We start from the raw sequence: 22716 nt of genomic DNA, 5'->3' as shown, positions 1-22716 counted from the left end.
TTAAGAACATTTTTAAAATCTCTTTTCCATAAACAAATAGCATTGAATTTATATTTCACTTTAATTGTTCAGTCCTTGAATTGTAAATAATCACAGGTGCCTGAGAGGATATTATACTTAGAATATGTAAAATTAAAACTTAATCACCCACTTGAATATGTAATTGTGTACACGAGACGGACATTAAACTAAATTATAAAATTAAGCTTTCATTCCATACCAGACATTAATAAGAAATTTATTTAATCACCAAGCACCAATGAATCTTTCATCAGTTGTAGCAAATAGTGTTAATTATTGTTACGATTTTTTGTTTATGAAGCTAACCAGTCTATATTATTAAACATCCCTTAAAATCTTTGTTAATAAGATTGAAATAATTATGAATTTGTTCTTACAAAACAATACGCTCACACACACACACACGTATCTACATACAGGACACATGCATATGCACATACACAGACACATACATGTATGTACATACAAACCTACAAACGATTAGTTTTAATTTTACAATAACCAAAATTCAACTTAACGATTCTGCAAACTGTTCGAAGGTCTAAAATTTGTGGAACTATTAATTTTCCTTTCCTACCCCAATTGTTTAAATTGTTGAAAAGATGCACCACGCTCGTAATTACAGATGAATATTCGATACTTCGAAGTGATGAATAACATAATTTTCGAAAATATGTATGTATACACACACAAGTCGACAAATGTTAATGGGAATATACATATGACGTATATTGACCAGACCAAGCTCAATATTTCTAGAGTCTTTACAAAATGAATAAATCTGTTAAGTGACAAATGACTACTAAATAAGAGAGGAAATCTATTAAGATCTTGTACATACTAGCCTGTAATTTATTTATCTATGAGCGAAAGGAACAGAGTGAATGTTAATTTAAAGAATTACTAAAGAAAATAGGAAATGTATGGTTATAATATATTAGAACGATTGAGTATGAAAGAGAGAGAGAGAGAGAGAGAGAGAGAGAGAGAGAAGTAAGAAAAAGAAGATAGCTAGAAAGAGAGAAGGAGAGGATGAGAGCGAGAGTGACAGAGAAATTGCGCAAGTTCGAACAAAACGAAGAAATAGAAAAGAATAAACAATGCGTAACAGTTTCGATGGACTATACAGCGAAAAGCATTTTAGACGCTGACATGTACCTATTCCGCGAATGAAGAAGAGTATACAATAAAGTAAACAATGTTTTCAAGTGTTACTTTGTTTTAATCACCCAACACAATGCTAACCAATCTTATCTTTAGTGCTTCTTAATTATTTTGAATGTAGGTAATGACGAAAACTTTAAATGTAAACTCTTTATTTCATTTAGTAGTACTTATATTTATTTAGAAAGAATTTAAAATCTCTTTATTAAAATTTACTCCAAGATATATCATCGATATACAGGGTGTTCGATTATAGGTGGGAGAAAATTTAATGGGTAGTTCTCCATGACAATATAAGACGAAAACACAGAGTAACAAAATTGTGATTTGGGATTCATTTTTTAGTTATTAACAATTTAAAATTCGCCTAAAATGCAGCAACCCGGCCAACAGAGGTATACGTTGTGTACGTCATAGAGGCGCGCGACAGCTTCGTATCAAATGATAGATACTTACATGTTTACCTTGCTCGTATGTGGGGCTCCAGCGACATTGAACCTGGCTACTCGTTAAAATCCACAAGGGCATTTCTAATATCCGCCTCATGGAATTATCGAGTAGAAGGGGTCAACACTCCTTCACGTTTCAATCAAGCACACATAAGTATTTTACTCGTGATCACTATAAAATGGTTACAATATATCCATTGTGTCCATTAATGTTGAATTAAATCCTCACAAATTCTTACCGAGATTGCATACAACTACGAGATGAACTAGGAACTCTTTCATTATTTGGTGCTGAAAAAAATTAACTTGTAAGGAACGCAGGAATGCACTCCCCGAGTCACACGTATTTTTGGCTCTAGCGAGATACATAGTTTGCAAGCAAACACAAAGATACGAAACTAAAGGGAAGCAGCAAAGTTTTTTATGTATGAAATGCAATGGTACACGTATAGAATGTATAGTAATGTTAAATTGGTCTATTTTAAAGTAAAAACACAACAAATAATTACGAATTTTGTTTATTATGTTATAGAAAATATAGAAGAAACAAAATGTTGCTCGGAAATAAGTGTGGAACATCCTGAAATTCTGGGAAAAAGGTATGGATCATTATAAATTTATATTAAATTAGAGGCTTTAACAAGAAACTAAACATTTTTTCAGATTTTTTAAATATTATAAAAATAAAAAATCAAGTCCGGGAATGGCAATTTGCCGACCGTGTTAGTGAAAAAGGCCATTGCCAGCGAAGAGTTAATTTAACAACCGTATTATGTACAGCTCTGCTCGTTGAACTAAAGTCTGCACTTCTTGTACTTAATTATGTTTATTTTTTAAATCTTTAAAAGCCAAAATGATGTTCGTCTCTAACTCATTTACGCTGTATTATCCTTGGAGTACACTTTTGATTTAGTAAAATTCCTTAAAAATAATTATATTACCTAACTTTATCAGCAAAACTTGTTTGTAAAATTAAACAGTTAAATTCAATAAACGGATTTTGAAATGAAAGTACAGATATTAAACTTCTTATGGATATAATTTATTTATTTATTTTAAGGTGAATATAAACAATAAAAAATCTACCAAACTCTATCTCACTATTACATTACACTATTATACATTACATTTAAATATTCGGACGTTCAAATCAGGCGCACTTGAAGTCGTCGATATATATCGAACGTAAAGTACGGTCGTTCGACTCTGATGTAGCGACATAACCTTACGATCATAATAATAACAAAAGCGTCGCGGCTGAGTTTTGTTATCAAATATCATATACAGTTTCAAAGTGATTTTAGAAAACGCGCCGCTTTTTTGTGATGTGGGGAACGTGATTTTGTTTACAATTTGACAAGGATGGGCGATATAAGGGCCGGCCTCGAAGAATTAAAACTCGATGGTGCCCTGTTCGCCGATGTTAAATACTACGTCAGTGGCGAAGGTGATCCCAAGGTATGCCATTTCACCGATTCCCGCGTTTTTCCATTCCCTTTAATGTATTGTCTTTAATCGGGTGATATTGTTATCGATGCACTGCGACTGTTATAAATTGTGAATTATTCTCGATTACCTTAAACCGATCACAATACGCGCGGTAGAGGTTATAAAATGGAGTCAATTTTAACAGATTGCAACATTCTATGGACATGATACAAGATTTTTGAAAAGTCCGATTTGTATCACCTATGTTCTTATACGTAATATGTTTCTGTATCGAATAAATAAAAGTTTAGTAATCTTAGCCATTATTGCGTGAATCCATCAACCAAAATATGAAACATATATCATTATTAATATAACAGTTGTAACATATTGTCATAATTTATTGTTTATGAAAAAGGAAACAATTAATTTTATTGATAACACTTATAATATTTATAATTATTTTTTAAAGCAAACTCGTATTTGTAGTTGTATTAACATCTACAATTAATAGCTAAGCAAAAATCATTTTTAAAACCAGCATTTTTTAATTCTTTACAGATATTAAATTTACTACAAGAAAGTGGCGCGGAAAGATCAAATTATTTCAGTGATTTTGTTACACATTTAATAGCAGGCTATGATGCGTTGGAAAATGATATTTCCGCTGCAAAGGATATTTATGAAATACCAGCAGTTACACAGAACTGGATTTTATATTCTGTTAAATGTAACAAACTTCTACCGTATCCTTAATCTTTAGTTTAATAATTACTAAAATCATTCAATGAATAATTATTAACACTAACTATATATCAATAGTTCAAAGTAATCAATTTCCTTAGCAGTACCATTGATATAGGCCACACTATTTTTCACCTGAAGATGCACAATTGTTTTCGAATGTACGAGCATGTGTGTCTCAGGTAAGCCGTGCGGATAGCAAAAGTCTATGGGCAATGGTCACATTACAAGGTGGTAAATGTCAATTACGGTTAGACCAGTATTGCACTCATTTAATTACTGGAAAGGCTGCTGGTCTTAAATATGAAACTGCCACACGGCATCCCATACAAATTGTAACTCCAGATTGGGTAACAGAATGCTGTAGAAAAGGAACTATTATAAGCGAAGTGGAATTTCACCCTAGACTTTTAATATATCCAAATAGTTCCACAGCTATGATTACTGGTTTTATGGATGAAGATACAGATAACAATATTACGCAAGAAGAACAAGATAGAACTAAAGCAATGTTGGAACAACTTAAACAACGTATGCCTTGGAATCAACCAAGTCCACCTGTAGCTTCCAGTGCATCGCATAATGTCAATACTAATAATGCAACTATTGCAACCCTTCCTTTCTCAACAAGTGGGCAAAATACTGTTAGTACGCAGCAACTACATCTTTCACGTCCAACTGCTACAACAAGTTTATCGAATGCTTCCACAATCGTGTCTTCTGTATCCGATCAAAATATTACTCAAACTGGCTGGTTACCTCAAGCGTCTCAACAAAATAATGTACCTCAAATGAAATCTGTGCCACAAATACAACCACCCGAAGTACCACCTCAACAGCAGCAACAACAACAACAACAAATGAATATGCAGCATACAATACTACAACAGCAACAGATGTCGCAGCAGCTTACACAGCATCCACAATTACAACAATCAACTTACACACAACAACAGCTTCTGAACCAGCAATCATCACCTCAATTGACACCACAACCGCAATTAATAGGAGCGCAGCAGCCACTAATGTCACAGCAACCGCAGCAGTTGAATTCGCAAATATCTCAACATCAATTGTCGTCTCCACAGCAGCTATTGACGCAACAACAGAAACAATTGAATCAACAGCAGATACTTTCGCAACAACAACTAAATCAACAACAACACATACCACAACAGCAGCAAATCACTCCTCAACAACAACTGGTCCAACAACAAGTGCAATTAACATCGCAGCAACAGCAAATAGTTCTTCAGCAACAGCAAATTCCTACACCGCCTCAACAGATTGGAGCACATCAGCTGAATCAGCAGCAAGCTCCACCGCAACAGTTGACCACTGAACAACGACAAATAATATTATTACAACAGCAGCAGCAGCAACAAAAAATTCAGCAAATATCGCAACAGTTGCAACAATCCGCGCCTCAAAGTTCTCAACAGTTTGTTATAAGGGATGGTCAGTTGCAACAACAGCCTCCAAATCAGCCATTAATGGGACCAAATCAACAAAGTTTTATTGTACAAAGAGATTCGCAGTGGCAACAACAACAATATCATTTACAATTACAAAGACAGCAGCAGCAACAAATTGGTGCTCAAAGACCAAGTGGACAATGGGCTCAACAACCACCTCAACAACCAAGACAGTTGATTCAACTGGATGCCCAAACCCATCAACAATTACAACAAATGGATCCGCAACAGAGAGCCCAATTTATACAAAAGATACAGAAACAGAAGAACCTATTGTTACAAAGGCAAATGCAGAATCGCCAAGCACAACAAGGGGCCCATATCGCGGTTATTAGGAGTCCCGGTAAACCAGTGCAGCCAGGCGGCTTGCAATGGGTTCAGCAACCAAGATCGCAAATGATAGGGCCACAAATAGCGCAGACACCTGGCCAGAAACCAGTACATACCGGCGTTCAACCACCAGCTTTAACGCCTATCAATTCTTCTAACCAAGTTATCGTACAAACCGGACAAAACGTACAAGGTCCACCAGCCGCCCAGCCTGGTCAAACGTTCCAACAAGGCCAGCCCCTAACTCCACAACATATAGCACAGTTACACATGCAGAAACAGCAAATGGCGAGACTGCAACAGTTGCAACACCTGCAGCAACAGCAGCAGCAGCAACAACAACAACAACAACAACAGCAGCAACAGAATGCGCAGCAGGAACCACCTCTCACATCGTTGCCTAACAACGTTCAAATATCACCGGATCAACAGTTAGTTGTCAATGCGAAAACGAAAACTGCATTGGCAAATATGTTGACGAACAGATTGCAAGGTAGCGCGACCGAGGGCAGTGCTGCTGGTCAGCTAAGATTAATGACCGCCCAGCACAGGCCACCACCACCGCCGTCTCAGGACCCACAGCTCCTTGCGGCTTATCAGCGGAGGACCGTGGCGAACATTACGAATGGAGCACCATCCGGGGCTCCAATAAAGATGCAGTACGCCCCGGTGATGCCGCAGGCGAAAGCTCAGTTCTACGGACACAATCCAAATCTAAAACGTATGCTTTTTTTATTTTTTTTCAAATTCCTAATTAAGATACCGTGAATGCTTCATGTACATAATCATCTGCACTCTATTTACAAAACCATGCGGAAACCAACGTCTCGTTTTCCAGTTTCCCAATTGGGATTGCATACAAACCAGTTTCAGATAACTTGCATAGAAAAATGACGGGGAGAAGAAAAAATATCTATATAAAATATCTGTCGCTTTCATTGGCCTTTTTCTACGATGTTGCGATTAGATTTGAATAATAACAACACCTATTTTGCATTGCAGTAACTAATAAGTGATTCCTGTAGATTTTGATCTATTGAATGCAAATTTGTTAGCTATTCTTCTGCTTCACATCTACTGTCTAAAACATTCAATTTTGAAGAAAGCGTACAAAATTTTAATTTTTATGAATAGTTTCTGCCTCAATCGTAAAAGCTATAGGTTTGTTTCATACATAAAATCGTTATAACCATTTAAACACTGTTTGGAGCAACAGGACACTGTCAATGCATAACAAATTAATTTGAACACATTTTTATCAAAAGGAAATTCAGTATACCAGTTTTAATCCATTATTGGAGCCAGTGAGTTAATGCTGAATAGAAATATTGTTTACTTTATAAGCGTCAAGCAAGGTGGAAAAATTTTTTAATTTGTTTACATCAGAAATAGGTAAGTTTTTGTATTTAATTGTCTTTATTAAGTATTTCCACAATGAAAGGTGAATATACCTCGTAGTTTTATAATTTTTTGTAAGGATTGGCACCCAAGAAAAAGAAACAAAAAAAAGTGTATGTAATTAAGCATACTAAACAAAGACATATTTCAGTGGCACCAATATCGACTACGCGTGGCTACGGCCCTGCCAAGCCGAGAAAAGACCGCAATGACCGCGTGGCGCGAACGCGTCGCACACAAGCTGTCAATGAATATTTTCTTGATCTGCTGATATACTAACCGAACCAAATACTCTTCGTGAATGATTTCTTTACCAGAACTGTCTGTAGAATTCATTACTGTACAGTAAATTCCAGCTAGATGAAGGATTTTTCACATAAATATAAAAGTAGAATGTAGAAAGTACCCGCGTCAGTTCTGTTTCAAACTTTGACAAGCATTTACAACTATTAGAAAGTACATAAAATTAGATATATGGATATACAGAGGAGAGTCTCCTCTATCTTTTGACTCGACCCTGAACTTTCTTGCTTGTTTAGTTTCCGCGTAACACCGTATTTTTCATCGAAATCAATTTTATCCTAAATGAATAAGAACTAATCGTACGTCTCCTAATAATACAATAAACAATCGGCTTGAACTAGTGCGTCGTTCTTCGCTGCTTCCTCTTCCGTTGTCCCCAATATCGATTTCCCAATCTTTGGAAATAACGTTTCGTTGTTTGTGCTTTCAGTGCCACCAGATCTATTTTTGCTAGGCTGTATCTTTGTTATTGTTGAATACGACGTGCAACGTCCGAACGATGTATCAATATGGAAGCAAGTTATCGAAAGACACGGCGGTGAGGTTGAACCCCAATACTGCACCCGGGCCACCCATGTGCTTGCTATCACACAGAAACATCCAACAGTGGTGCAAGCGCTCCGCGAAGGGAAACGTTGTGTCAGTGCCCACTGGCTGTCCGATGTTGTCAATAAACAGCAGGTACTACCGCCTTGGCACGCGCTACATTTCCCAACACCATTCAGCTTGACAGAACTTCCGTGCGGGAAACAAATTGTATCGTTGTCCGGATTTGAAGGGGAGGAACGTGTCAAGGTCAAGTATATGCTGGAAGCGTTGGGATCGAAAGTTACCAATTACTTTACCAGGCACAACACTCTTCTCGTTTGCAGAAGGTAACGTTCAGAATCGTTAATATACGTATATCTCTTCGCCGCTCCTTACAGTCCATAACGTATTCGAAGTATTTTATTGAGTCTAGTATGAAAATCGCTTTTCACGGCCAACAGGTACTATGTACAATAAGTACGAGTTTTACACACCTAGTGTTACAAAACACCTGTAGCGTTCATCAGACTACCTGATCGTTTTTACTATAGAGGTCCATATTTCAAGCAAAGACAAAATTACGGAAGATTTGTGAATCGTTAATAAGTTTCTTCACGAATTTTTAGGGATTTTTTTCAATTATTTTTTTGCATTGGAATTTGGCATACAAATCAATTGGTATTTGAAGTACATGTGTGATTTTTTAAATTAAAAATAATCAAAATTTCCCGAGTTCAATATTTTTTGAAAAATATGGATTGATGGTTGCCCAATTCTGGTTTTTCTACCGATTCGAAACAAAAAATAGAAGTTTGTTATTAATCAGTATGAATGTAGTTATGGTCCGAACAAAAACAAATTAGAAACCATGATTATTTACAAAATGTCGGCAGTTTGTAGTCAAATCAAAATATTAAATATTATATCTATTATTATTTTTATTAAATATTTTTAGGCCTTTACCACGATAAAAAATTAGTATGTATCTGTTACTTGTCTTTTTATTCACTCAAATATCTTAATAAAAAATAATGGGTATAAAGTTGGTAATTGTTGTCTCCATATGTCGTCTCCATAGAAACGAAAGTTTCTGTGACACAACACTACGTGTTAGATAAGAAGCAATACTTACTGATCATAAAAGACTGCAATTTGTAACTAGTGTCGCTCCAAAAACGATTTCTGTACTTATAATTTATTTAACACTGCCATTAAAATTTCCCGCCCCTAAAATTAATATTAAGTCATCTTCAAGCAAGAAGAAGAAGAATTTTCGAAAACTTATTGTTTCCATTATTTTCAACATTGACCGATAAAATGACTTTCGGCATATTTATCTATCATATCTTTCCCTTACGATCAAGTTAGAGGGTTGAAACCTCCCACAAAATTTTGCTTCTTGATAGATTAATTGACTTGATTTGATTCTAATACATTTTTTAGCCCCTTACCCGACTATACTCTTTTCTTACTTTATAATACAGGAAAATTTCATGTCAACATAAGTTGCATGCAGTTTTAGGTGCAATTACTAGCTATCAAAATGCTTTTATGTAAGATTGCTTCGCCGTAGATATATAATAGTGAAATATTATTTTTACTGTATTTTACACTGACCATATATATACGTGGACAATATTTACAAATTTTTGTTCAAGCTTCGAAAATAGATCTATTCTCTACTTACAAGAATTTTATTTAATATTTGTATCTAAATTAATTCTTATAAGTACTAGTTATAATTTAACAAACAGAACTTTGATAGTTAGTAGTAATAAAAGAACAATAGAAGAGCAATGAATTTAAATTGTCTTCATATAAATGGTCGCAATGTACATAACTCTTCACCATTCCTTCGCTTAACGAAAAGAATACTATTTCAGACCCGACGGTCAAAAATATAAAAAGGCGCGGGAGTGGCAGACTGGAGTAGTAAATGCGCAATGGTTAACGGACTTACTATGCGGGCAAATGAATGTCCTGCATCAAATCGAAAATCCAAAATATCAACAGTACAGTCTCAGCAATCCGTTCAGATTGGATTATTCTCTAGTGCCTCATTTAATGGGTATCGTGAACATTGCTGATTATGTTCTTTTACAATAAAGAATTGTAGCTCTTTCCATTTCTCGCTTATACCAAATTCGTAGCATAATTGAAAAAATGTACTTTTCAGCTGCATGGAAAATGCCAATAAACATTACTCAAGAGTCTTATGATAAAGTAAAACAGGTTGGTCAGGGTCCAAACTCGATAAGAAAGTATAAAAAACCGCGGCTAGACGGCCCATTGCTGAACAAAGATCCACATTTGTTGGGCTTGGATGAGCCCATAGTTGTCATTAATCCCGATCCTCCGTCTCCAGATAAGCAACCGAGGATATTATTTTCTGGTATTAATCCTAGAAAGCATGCAAAGGTAATGTGAATATAAGAAGTTATAAGCCCGCTAGATTGCGAATTTCCTGTTTCACAATACTAAAATATGAAGTCGCATTTTTCGATTGTTCTTGTCCATTTCGATCGTAAAATTGAGCCTAAGAAAATATTTTACTGTTACATAAGTACATATTACTTTTTGTCATTCAACTCGGTTCCGCAGATTTTTCAATAACATTGTATTTGTAATTTTATATTACAAATACAGCGATCTTACTGTGTAATAATTTGAGGAGTTAGGCTACTGTAAAATGATCAAATTTTCGAAATCTTTTGATTTCAATCATAGTTAGCAGTATCAAGCATAATTAAAATTCACTTCGGAGTTAACTCCCGTAGGTGCTTGCGCGCAAAGGGATCTAAACTTGAAACACGTTTATTTCGAAATGATATTTTCTAAAGTAATGTACACGATATCTGAATCTGTAGGGATACGATTAAAATAGAAATTTACGGATTTTCTCTATTATAATCTCTAAGCATTAACAAATGAATTTGAAAAAAAATTTGTAAGATTTATAAATGAAGTGAGAAATTTTTCGCAAAAAAACAAAACATCTTTTCGTCTACAATTGTAGTCTAACTCTGTAAAAGAATCGTGTGTACAGCTATTAGAGTTAAGCAATTTCTAATGATATACTATTTTCCCAACAGAGAATTCGGGAATTAGGTGGTGCAATGGCTGCCAGTTGGAGGGATGCTACACATCTCGTGATGTCAACACCAATAAGAACTGTAAAATTTTTGTGTTGTCTATCACGTTGTAAATATATTGTCACGTTACAGTGGTTACTCGATTGTTTCGCAAGGAATACATTCTTAGATGAAAGTGGATATATGCTTGGCGATTCAGAATTCGAGAAAAATTTTAATTTTAGTATTGAAAAGGCTCTAGTAAGCCCTAACCGAGGAACAGTACTTAAGGTGATTGTTTTATTTTACTCCCCTATTTAGTATATTGTATATTATTAGTATATTATAAACATTAAACTACCTATCGAACCTAATATATTTAACTAATAATTTATACCGACTGCTAGAAAAGTACAGTTTAGATGGAACGTTTGCAGTCCTGTGTTTTGATCCAGATCTCGTCATCCAAGAATTAGATTCCAAAAATTCATGTTTCTAACTAGTCACGTTTGATCATTTCATATTGTTGATTTTACACATTTTTCTAGTCGTGCCGTTAACGTCATTGCTAACATATTTTTAATCGATTGTAAACTACAATCCACGCTTTTCAATCGTGACATAAAGCCAATTAATACTTTATAAGAAAAAGACATTTTATGTCATTACACGACAAGCTCACTTTCATTGTGATGTACAATGTGTATAAAAATGATGTGTCACGACTACAGTAAATTCTCGATATAAGCCCCTACAAGCCTAACATTTAAAGGTCCCTGAACTACCCACACTACCGCGGGGTATAACACCACCGAGGAGTGTAACATAACACGGTCGGGTATATTGATGTGATACCAGGAGATCACTATTAATCTAATAACAAAACTTCTTTATTTTTCATTATTTTTTATGGGACTTTCATCAATATATTATAATGAGCGATGAAAGTTTCGGACGCAAAGAACAACAGTGTATGGGAAAGAAAGAGACGCAGAGAGTCGCGGCCGTTGGCATAGTTCAAAGCCCGCGTGAGCGCAGGCTTTTAAGGGGGAAACCTTGTGTAAAATGAAATTTTTGAGCATTTTTTTCCAAGTAGTCTGGGTAATTCAGGGACCTTTAAACGTTAGGCTTGTAGGAACTTATATTGAGAATTTACTGTAGTCATGACATATAATTTTTATACAGCCTGTACATATTGTGAGAACAGTTTTTTCGAATAACAGATAGTTCAAAAAGTAATTGTATGAAATCAAGATGAGGCACTATGTTCAGATGTACAAAATGGTATGCAAAATTAAAGGATCACTAAGAAATTGCTGGCTACTCAATACGCAATAAGTATAAACCAAGTAAAGAAACATACATGCGGTGTTCACTCGAACGATTTCCTCCTCCAATGCCATAGACATTGTTTGAATGCCGACGACACATCTTTCATACAATGTTCAATAACTTAGTCAGAAAAAATCGTACAGCCACCGTCCAGGGGTCATTTTAAAGGTGAGACTCCAGTCTCTAAATCTACGTTGAACGAAAATTTAGTGATGCTTTAATTTCGCACACCAATGTATTTGTGTGGTGATAAAGTTATTTAACATCGCTATATCTCGAATTTCTGTGAAAATTCGTTTTGTTTGACAGGGTAAAATATTTTATGTGACACCAAGTGTTATACCGTCGCCACCGGCGATCGCAGAAATTATCGAGAGTGCGGGTGGAGCAATGGAAAAAACGCGCAGATCCCTCGCGCAAATCCAGGAAATGAATAGTAATAAATTAACTTATATCATTGTTTCTCACGAAAATGACCTGCATCTTCTTTCCGATGTCTTACGTGCAAATATCAGTAAGTGATTCTTCACTGTCCTTCAATTACCATTTAAATATGTGTATTATAATTTACTGTTTTACTGATAATAAGTACAAATGGTGATACATACTTTGTTATTATTGTTCACCGGCCTGACTTTATCATCGGCAAATAGTCGGCGTACCGGAATGGTCAGTTTTGAATTTCCAGAAACCTACGCATGCACCTATCTACTACTTTATTTATACCTTTTAAAGTATTGCAACAAACCTTATAAACTTACAATTAATTCTGTGAATAGTAGGTTTTTTTATTGAAGTTAAATAATGGTTAATAAAAAAGTTACTGTTTTCTACTCAATTATTTTACTATTTCTGATTTCGATAACGCATCGATTTTTTGAAAAACTATTTCATGTAGAAATATGATGCGTTTTTAATATTTTTTTATTACAATACAACAACAACTTTAAGCAAATTGATATTAATATTTTTTTAATTAAATACTCTTTACATTATAAGGTGCTATTTTACCTGTAAATTGTATTAACGCTTAAACATTAAAAATATTCATAATCTTAAAATTATAATTAATAATGTTTTTTAAAGAGAAGAACAATTCAAAAAGAAAGTATTAAGAAATGATAAAAGTACTTGAATTTAACATATCGAATGCCGCGCAAACGTTACCGTCGGATAAAGCGGTCAAAGATACCCTTAAACGAAATGAAACCTCAATTCCGCCCTTCATCGACAAAAAACTTGTATATATACACAAATCAGACTACAGACGTAAATCTAACAATAAGCGCCGCTCCGTTATAAGTGTGTTTGCATTGCATAAATATATAATATAATTTTTTTTATTTTTTTGGCGTTCTTAATTTTCTACAATTAGAATAGTCAACTGAATCGTTAGAAACAATTTTGAGAGTATGTGTTAGAGAGAATCGAAAATTTTTGCACACCGTTAAATAGCAAAAATAAGCAAACAACTTACTTACCTATTTTTCCCCATAATTATTCTTCCAGTTAAAATTCGGAGTTAACGTTTTACACAGTATGTTTTTTCTTAGTACCGGTTTAATTCGGAACGCAAAAAAAGAGTTAAAATTTTTTGGACTGTGATTCATTAGTGCTGATCATTAATGACTTTCACGGCATTTACTGGATGTTCCACAACAATTTACTAACGATATCTCTGCAAAAATGAGTGTATGTGTTCAAAATGGAATATGGATCGAAAGTACATTTAAAATACTAATACATTTTTACATAGATTTAGTAAAACTAGTATCAAATGCATTTTGTAAGAGAATAAGGACCTGAAACCTCCAAGCCGCGTATGCACAGAACGTCTAACATAAAATGATATCGTTGTGTTGTACTTGTTCTCAGTCATCTGATACCATTTCCATAAAAAATGTTTAGTCTATTATGCAGCATAAACTTAAAGGAAAACATATGTGCAAGGTTAAAAACCTTGCATGACCGCATTCGGAAAATATAGAAGTCACTATCTGTATCGTACAAAACATTATACTATATGTATAGTAGAAAGTATGCCAAAACATTACCAAATATTCTGTAAGAACGCATTAGTGTTTTCAATGTACCTTCGATTCATATTACATTTTATACAAATATATTAACTTTTTCAGAGATATCTCCAGTACAGTGGGACAGGCTATAAATGTTGAAAGACCTTCTAATCGCACGTTATGTTAACAGCAAAAGGAAACTTATTTTAATATGTTTGTAACATTGTAGGTGTGTTCAGTGCAGAGATCGTGTTAGGGGCAGTCGCACGACAATACTTCCAAGCAGATCAAGTATGAATATAGTGCAGTACACGATATGCTGCATTTTAATCTCAGATGTGGGCTTACTAATTCTCCAGTGAGCCATTTTAGAGATGAAAAATTTTTGCTTACCTTCTTCAATGGGACAATAAAGAACATAATTTTATGATACAGGAGGAACTACTTTCACTGATACATTCCAAACCTTTCCTTTTACGCTATTTTTGGGAAGCGTTCTTTGCAGCGTTCTCAACAAAATTTGATATGATTCATCTTAACATAGTAACGCACGTGTAATACGCATTGTGCGAGTTCTATGGAAATGCTGGAATTCTACGAAAGGATTGAGGAGAATTATATTTTTGTATAGAGGGACACATAATGAAGTATCGAATGATAAAGTGAGATAAAAGTAGTCTATTTTGTGGCTCAATTTCGATTAACATCAGAAATCGTAAAAAGTATCACTTCCTTTTTTCTTTAGAAAACTTGTTTTTCTTTTTAACGTGTGCTACATGTTCCAGAGAGGTATGCTCTAAGCAAAAATGAGTGACGAATTTGTGGATTGAAATTTTACCTATACTTTCTTTATTTTCAGACACTTGAAGATAACTTATGTTTATTTATTGGTATACTATACTATCGTAACTTTCTAATAAAGGGGCGCGTATTCATACAATTTCAACGATCAATCACATTCAAGTTTAAACAAAGAAATTATTGTTAGTTACTATTAAAATTTGTCTGTAATCTACTGCATACTTACAATCTTAATTACAGCTTTTATTCCAAATTTTTGTGAATTCCGTTATTCCGATCTTTAAAATACAAGTACTTCATCACTTTCCAATCATATACATCTCGCACAGCAAATAACTTCTGCGATATTCAAGAATGTTATATTATATATTTCTAAATTCTTAATCAAAGTTCTATAAATGTTCTATTTAATGAAATGAAATTAATCTAAAAGTCTCATGTATTGTACATGTTTCATTTTGTTTCCCTCTAGACTTTAGACCAGACAACTTTTGTCAGAACAATTGTGTTGCATCTTTTATTCCCCTCAAGGCATTCTAGTCTCTCCAAATAACTTAAACACACTGGGTATTATATATCAATATATTATACTCATATTATACTCAATACAATTAAGGTGTATTGTTTTAATTACCATTTTGTAGTTGCTTTTGCACAACGACGCTTTTTATCGCATATAAGTCTATACATATCATTCTATATAGTTTATATTGTTGTACACTTATTTTCTTCATTTTCTTCGCTTATATATATATACAAAAAATGATTTATGTGTAAGCGTGTATTATGACAAATAAATAGAAGTATGAAGCCCTGCATTCTTTTACTGACTATAAAACATTGTTACTTTTAAATTTTACTTTTTTTGCCAGTAATATCGTTTTTATTTTTCAAGAAAGTAACCGCAGTAAGCAATCTGCTCTTGATTTTTTATGAATTTGCCATCAAAATTTGTCTATAAATTCTGACCCATCTTTTCCCGCATTAGGCTCGGTATTTGATTGTAAAGTTTGCAAGCGGAAGTCCATGTCAAATTTGCCAAACCTTGCCCTCGTGAAGAGGGCAGTTCGATCGCACCAAGAGTGGACCTAAATAAATACAGTAAATTGTCATTGTATGTCAGTCCCGCCGTTCTTTTTACTGACACTTATACGAAATCGGAGGTTCTCGCCGAGCGTCGCATTTGAAATACACAGGGCACGTTGGAAACCTAAGAGTCATATCCGTCTAGAAGTCATAAAAAACCTATGACCACTAAGCGAAGAAGAGAAGTGGACAGTGAAGCTCGAGAGCCGTCGTCGCTGGTCGTCGCCGAGGAGTGTGCCACACATTGTCGGCTATATCGGTGTGAGACCAGAAATCCACTACTAATCAAATAAAACATAAACATATTCGTGGCATCTAGTAAAAATCTTATGGTGCTGAGGTGGAAAAAATATTTATTCATGAAAGAAAAAATTTTTTAATTAATAATAACAGTAGCTAAATATATGAAAAAATTTAAGATAGTGTTGATGACAATAGCTCATTATTAAATTAATATTCAGGTTGGTCGCTTTTAAACTTCGATATGAGATCTGTATTTGTTCGAATTTTTCCGGATTTTCCATTTTTTACAACTAGAGTTTGCAACTACAAACTTGGAAAAAAATAAAATACGTATCATTACAATTAATATTATTCTTAATTTATATTAATTAGAGATTTTGTACACAAGATTTACATGTTAGTTATATATTTCATATAAAACAATTAAGCTGTACGTTCTAATGCTGGTTAAAAAAATAATGTGCGTTCAGTTTTATGCTAAAAGACGGACCGGTTCTGTTCCAGGAAAGACGACACGGTTCTGTGTCATGCTAAAAGACGGACCGGTTCTGTTCCAGGAAAGACGACACGGTTCTGTGCCATGCTAAAGCGGCGATGTCACGAAAGTGACACGAACGCCGAAACCCCGGGCGTGAGCACTCTCATTCCTCTCTGATTTGAATCAGAATTCATAGAGACATTTATTGTACTTTCATATTTTGTTGGCAATGTATTTGAAAGGTTAATGTTTTCCTGTCTGGCGGAATCCTATCAATTTCTATTCGCGATAAGTTTTAAGAAATTTGTTTGTTGTAAACATGAATCGAAATCTAAATGAGAAGATATCTAAGATATTTTCGGATGTTCAATTCAACAAAACTTGCCATCAAAGTAACTTGAAAGAATTGAAGAAATATTACGAGCAAGTAAGTACGGTGGCGTATTACATTCGGTTACAAAAACGTTTTATTGTAAGTGTGAACATTATTCAAATGACTCTTTTTAATCGATTGCAGGCTGATGTACAAGTTTTTTGGGATGCTTTTGTGGGGAATTTCAGAATTCCTCTCTCCAATGATCAAAAACATCCAAGAATTCAAAACACTTTGGAGTTTATTGCCGAATTTGCTGTCTGGTTGCATACTGCTTCAGACGACGACGAAAGTGCACAAGAGGAACCACTGTGCCCCTTTCTTGTTAAAATGTTTGATTTCCTTCTAACGAGTCATTGTGCTAAAAACAAAGCTGTTAGATTTAGTATTTGCCACTTTTTGAACCTTTTATTGAATTCTATGGGAGATCAGGCTTTCATAGACGATGCTCTATGTGATAAAATTACTACTTCTATGATGGACCGTTTGTTGGATAAGTCGCCAAAAGTCAGAGTACAAGCTATCCTTGCATTGCACAGACTCCAAGATCCATCGGACGATGAGTGTCCAGTTATACAAATGTACATATTTCATGCTACTAAGGATCCAAATGCTGAAGTACGTATAGCAACATTGATGAGTATGGGAAAAAATAAAAAAACTCTGCAAGTGACATTAAGACGTACCAGAGATGTCAATGAAAGAGTACGTAAGGTGGCGTACGAATTCATTAGCAAAGTTACAGTGAGATCATTGACTATTACTCAGAGAGATCAATTGTTGAATGATGGTCTAAAAGATAGATCAGAAAATGTCAAACAGTGTGTGGAGAATGTCTTGTTGCCATCGTGGTTAAGACATTTTAATGGTGATTTTATCAGTTTAGTCAGAGCTCTTGATGTTGAATTTGCCACAGATATAGCTGCAATGGCTTTGAAAACATTATTCAAGTAAGTTATTAAAATTTTCGCATCTTTTTGATATTTTTGTTGCTTTTAATGATACAACAAAAAATGTTTTAAAAGCTTAAATACTTATATTAAATCATATTTCATTTTCATTTCTTTAGGAAGAGTGCAGTAAACACTTTGATACAACAATTACCAATAAATACGGAAACGAAATTAATCCCACTGGATCAATTAACCAGTGAAAATGTATTCTACTGGAGGTGTTTAATAGAGAATTTTCATTGCAAACCTTCTGCAGAAGAACTGGAAATGATTTTACCAGAATTGTCTGCATTTTGCACGTATATTGAGGATTATTTAGCATCAATATCCTTAAATGAAAATGAAATATGGGCAAACCACATGCAAAAGTTCATTCTTTTACAATTATTTGAAATAGCAACTACGTATGATTTGTCTGATGAAGCTGGAAGGAAAGCATTGAATGAATTGATATGTAACACATTAATAAGCAACTACTGGTCTGAAAAAATTATTGAATGTGTAGTTACACATTTACAGAAAGTTATACCAGATGTAAGCGCTAGATTTGATGTTTTGGCTAACATTATCAGTGATATAAGATCTCCTCTGAAAGAACCTACACAGAGTGTACAAATTTCAGAAGAGGACCAATATGACATTACTTTGAGAGTAAGTTCGTAATATTGATGTTATGAATATGTATTGATGTATTGAATATTAATTTATAATCAATTTAAAATTATATCTTTAGAGAGCAAAACTTAGAGTAAAACTATTGGATCTGAAGGAAGAGGAATATCAAGCTATACAAAACAAACAGTATTTAAGGGCTGATCAATTGAAGAACGAGATCAATGAATTAAATGAAGAGATAACGAAATTGTTCCAACCACAGGTCGTAACAACTACAGAGGAAATAAATGAGAAAAATGATCCAGAAACAATGGTTAAATGTCTAACCATATTGCGCACTATGATGCAGTCGGTGAATTCGTTAACACCGACTCTTAGGAGCATGATGCAAATAGCTCTTGACGGTTTAGACGTGAGTGTCACACACTTTTATTTGTTTTCAAATTTTAGATATAATTTTTGATTCCAGCATTCAGATGACAAAGTTACCCTATCCGCAATAGGCACATTCTGTATTTATTGCATATTGGATAAAGAATTGGCTAAAAAATACCTCATGATGCTGTTTCTACAATTTTCTTTGGAACCAGAAAATCTAGAAATTTGGATTATAACGTTGAAAGGAATTTTTGATCTCTGCTTGTCGCATGGACTTGAATATTTGGATATGATAGAAAATGAAGACAAGACTGCTAATAGAACTGAAAAATCTCATACTGTGAACTTGTACAGTCATAATGACCACGAAGTTACTCTGACATCGTTGCAACAATCTAACAAAGAGAAAGATCATTCTAATTTTATCAGAATGATAATCCCATTCTTATATCACACGGTAAATATAAATTAAATTATTAGGTTGTAACATATGAAACGTCCGATTTTTAAGGTTAACTTTAAATGAACACAACTTTTTTACTAATAAATATTTTTAATCGAAATAACAACCATTGGATTCTACACATTTCTTCCAACGAGTTTCTAATTTTTTAATTCCATTTTGATAAAAATCTAGTGTTCTACTGTTAATAAATTCTTGAATGGCGTCTTCAACGTTCGCTTGACTTCTAAAGGTTTTTTCGTTGAGAAAGTGGCTCAAATGTTTAAAAAAATGAAAATCCGTCGGTGATAGATCCGGGGAGTACGGTGGATGAGGTAATGTTTCATAATTTAAAGCGTTCAGCTTTTGCACCGTGATTTGTGATACATGCGGTCGAGCATTATCATGGAGCAAAATTGGACCCCTTCGATTGACTAATATTGCTGATTTTTCTTTCAATTTTTGGTGCATTCTTTCAATTTCGATGCAGTACTTCGCGGCTGTGATGGTTTCTCCCGGGTTTAAGAAATTGTAATGGATCACACCGGCCATTGACCACCAAACAGTGAGCATTGTCTTTTTCGGATGTAAAGCTGGCTTCGGCATGTGTCGTGGCTTTTCATTTGCATCTAATAACCATTGAGCAGAACGTCGTTTGTTGTCGTATAAAATCCATTTTTCGTCACATGTGACAATGCGATTCAAAAAAGGCTCAGTTTGATTTCGAATCAGTAACGAATTGCATATTTCGTAACGCTGAAGTTTTTGTCGATCGTTCAATTCGTGTGGTACCCACTTATCCAACTTCCTTTTCTTACCAATCAAATTCAAGTGGCGTGAAATCGTTATGGCACTTACGTTGAATTCTTGGGCAAGTTCTCTAACCGTTGTTCGAGGATTTTCTTCAACTGCGAGCGTCAAATGATCGTCGTTAATGCTCAACTCTGGCCTTCCACGCGGTTCATTTTCAAGGCTTTCATCTCCGGCTTCGAATTTTTGGTACCATCGACGAACTGTACGTTCATTAACTGCATCATTGCCAAATGCAGCGTTGATATTTCGAGCAGCTGCTGATGCATTTTTACCACTTTTCCACTCGTATAAGAAGAGTATGCGGAAATCACGTTGATTCATGTTGGAAATCAATGCGTAAAATTGTTAGGTTAGAAGCACAAGAAAAACAAGTGAAGGTCGAATATTACGAAGGAAACTCTGCTCTTAAACCTAGATGTAAAATATCCCTAGAAATTTTAGTATTTTTCGTCAGAACAGAATTTAGAATACTGATAAACCAAAATCGGACATTTCATATGGTACAACCTAATATGTCTAGTACGATGAATATTGAATATTGAATATCATTTAGTTCTTTTAAATAAAAGGATCAAGGTTTACGGACGATTGCTACTGAAGGTATTTGCAAACTGTTACTGAATCGTCGAATAAGTAGCTCGACTTTGTTATCAAGATTAATTCTTCTATCATATAACCCAGTGAATGATAATGACTTTTACCTACGGCAATGTTTAAGTGGTTTCTTCGACAATTTCCTAATGCGTGTGCCAGATGCCCAAGAAATGTTGGAAGAAACATATTTGCCAACGTTACGGACTATATCTAACGCACCCGAAACAAGCAGTTTGCAGGAAATCGATCCTTACGATGTGTCCAAATTCATATTGAATTTGACTAGTTGCAAAATTCGCAAACATGGCACGGAAAATTATTATTGCTCTCACAATAGTCTCGTTTTTATTATTCTGGCGGAAATGTTGAATCCTCTTAGTAGTATTAGTCAAGAGGTTCTTGTTAAATCTTTGAGAAATTTACATTTGGAAATCGAAGATGACGCGATGAAACAAAATTTACAATCCGTCATTGATAAGGTCGCTGAACTGGTAAGTGAATTTTTTGTTCAAAATAAAAGAATCAGATTGTAATTATAATTTTAGAAATTATCGACTCCCAATGTTAACATTTTTTCTAGATGAAAGAGAACGATAAACAATTATTCAAGTGTGTGGAAGAATTTAAGCTGAAGTTAGAAACTCCGAATGCCGTTGAAATGCCAGCAACAGACGAAGACACAGAAGCTGATGAGTAAGGGTTGTTTAATAATTAATAAAAAATCGAATATAAAATCAAAATATATTTAATAATATGCCTGTACCTACTATAATCAAATAAATTTTTCATACATTTTGTAAATAAATCGCTGTGGTTGCCGAACACGTATAATTCCCTTCAATATCATTCCCATGATATTTACTTGTGTAATGAACGATGAAAGTTTCAGACACAAAGAAGGACGGCGTATGGCGTAAGGTATGGGGAAGCCGCAACTGTGTTGGCGCGACTACCTCGACTCTTCTTTCATCGAAACATTCATTGCACAAGTAAATATCATCGAAATGATATCAAATTTGGTATTATTTTCATTAGAAAAATGCCACGAATATGTTGGAGAAAGTCCCATAAAGAAATAAAAAAAAAGAAGTTTTACTATTGGATTAGTGTGGTCTTCCGGTCTCACACCGATATACCCGACCGTGTTATATTACTCTCGTCAGCGGCGGCGGCTTTCGAGTTTCGGCCCCTCACGGAGTATACCCCGCGGTAGTGGGGATAGTCCTCGAATAATTATAGGCCACATCTTTTGGATATTAATCGAGAAAACACTGTATTTATATGGAACTTTGTTTGTTTTTTGAATATTGGCGCTACTCCCCTAGGCACGCGTCTAAAGAATATGCTCCGAAAAGGTTGGCACTGCCAATCTCGGGCAAAGCAGGCGAGAGAACCGCCATTGATGCTCTCTGGCTGCCTGACCCTCGATCGAGACAAGCGTCTCGACACAGTGCTCTTGATTCGCAATCGTATAAAGTTGTTATGTTTTAGGGAGGAATGAGACTCATGCCCGGCTACTGCTCCCCCCCCCCCCACACACATTTTTAGCATGGACAAGAACCTAGGTAACTTTTAGCATGAAACAGAACCTGGACAACTTTTAGCATGGAACAGAACCTGCATCATTAGCAACGGATTCCAAATAATGCCAGAGTGGATGCTAGGCTCTGATTCAGCCT

General features: G+C 34.7%; 2 protein-coding genes across 3 annotated transcripts; both read left to right on the top strand.

Moving 5' to 3' along the window:
* Positions 1-2828: 2828 nt before the first annotated feature.
* Ptip (PAX transcription activation domain interacting protein) lies at positions 2829-14693 on the top strand. 2 transcript variants are annotated; one of them, XM_076785168.1, is made up of 9 exons: positions 2831-3092; positions 3624-3808; positions 3925-6332; positions 7743-8187; positions 9724-9908; positions 10017-10258; positions 10933-11202; positions 12553-12757; positions 14491-14693. In XM_076785168.1, exons 1-9 carry the CDS (start codon positions 2997-2999, stop codon positions 14556-14558), a joined length of 4104 nt encoding a protein of 1367 aa, XP_076641283.1. In that variant the 5' UTR covers positions 2831-2996; the 3' UTR covers positions 14559-14693. The 2 variants fall into 2 exon arrangements, 1 of the variants encoding a protein (XP_076641283.1); XR_013081963.1 differs by lacking the exons at positions 12553-12757; positions 14491-14693 and having other exon boundaries at positions 2829-3092; positions 10017-10345; positions 10901-11028.
* Positions 14694-16770: 2077 nt separating this feature from the next.
* On the top strand, positions 16771-21836 carry LOC143352251 (condensin complex subunit 3-like). The gene is made up of 6 exons (XM_076784577.1): positions 16771-18192; positions 18312-18846; positions 18929-19222; positions 19280-19645; positions 21013-21528; positions 21618-21836. Exons 1-6 carry the CDS (start codon positions 17189-17191, stop codon positions 21732-21734), a joined length of 2832 nt encoding a protein of 943 aa, XP_076640692.1. The 5' UTR covers positions 16771-17188; the 3' UTR covers positions 21735-21836.
* Positions 21837-22716: the final 880 nt, after the last annotated feature.

The sequence above is a fragment of the Halictus rubicundus genome, chromosome 3 (genome assembly GCF_050948215.1).
Source record: "Halictus rubicundus isolate RS-2024b chromosome 3, iyHalRubi1_principal, whole genome shotgun sequence".
Taxonomy (NCBI): Eukaryota; Metazoa; Arthropoda; class Insecta; order Hymenoptera; family Halictidae; genus Halictus; species Halictus rubicundus.
The sequence above is the reverse complement of the archived record's forward strand: the minus strand, read 5'-3'. Positions and strand labels throughout refer to the sequence as shown.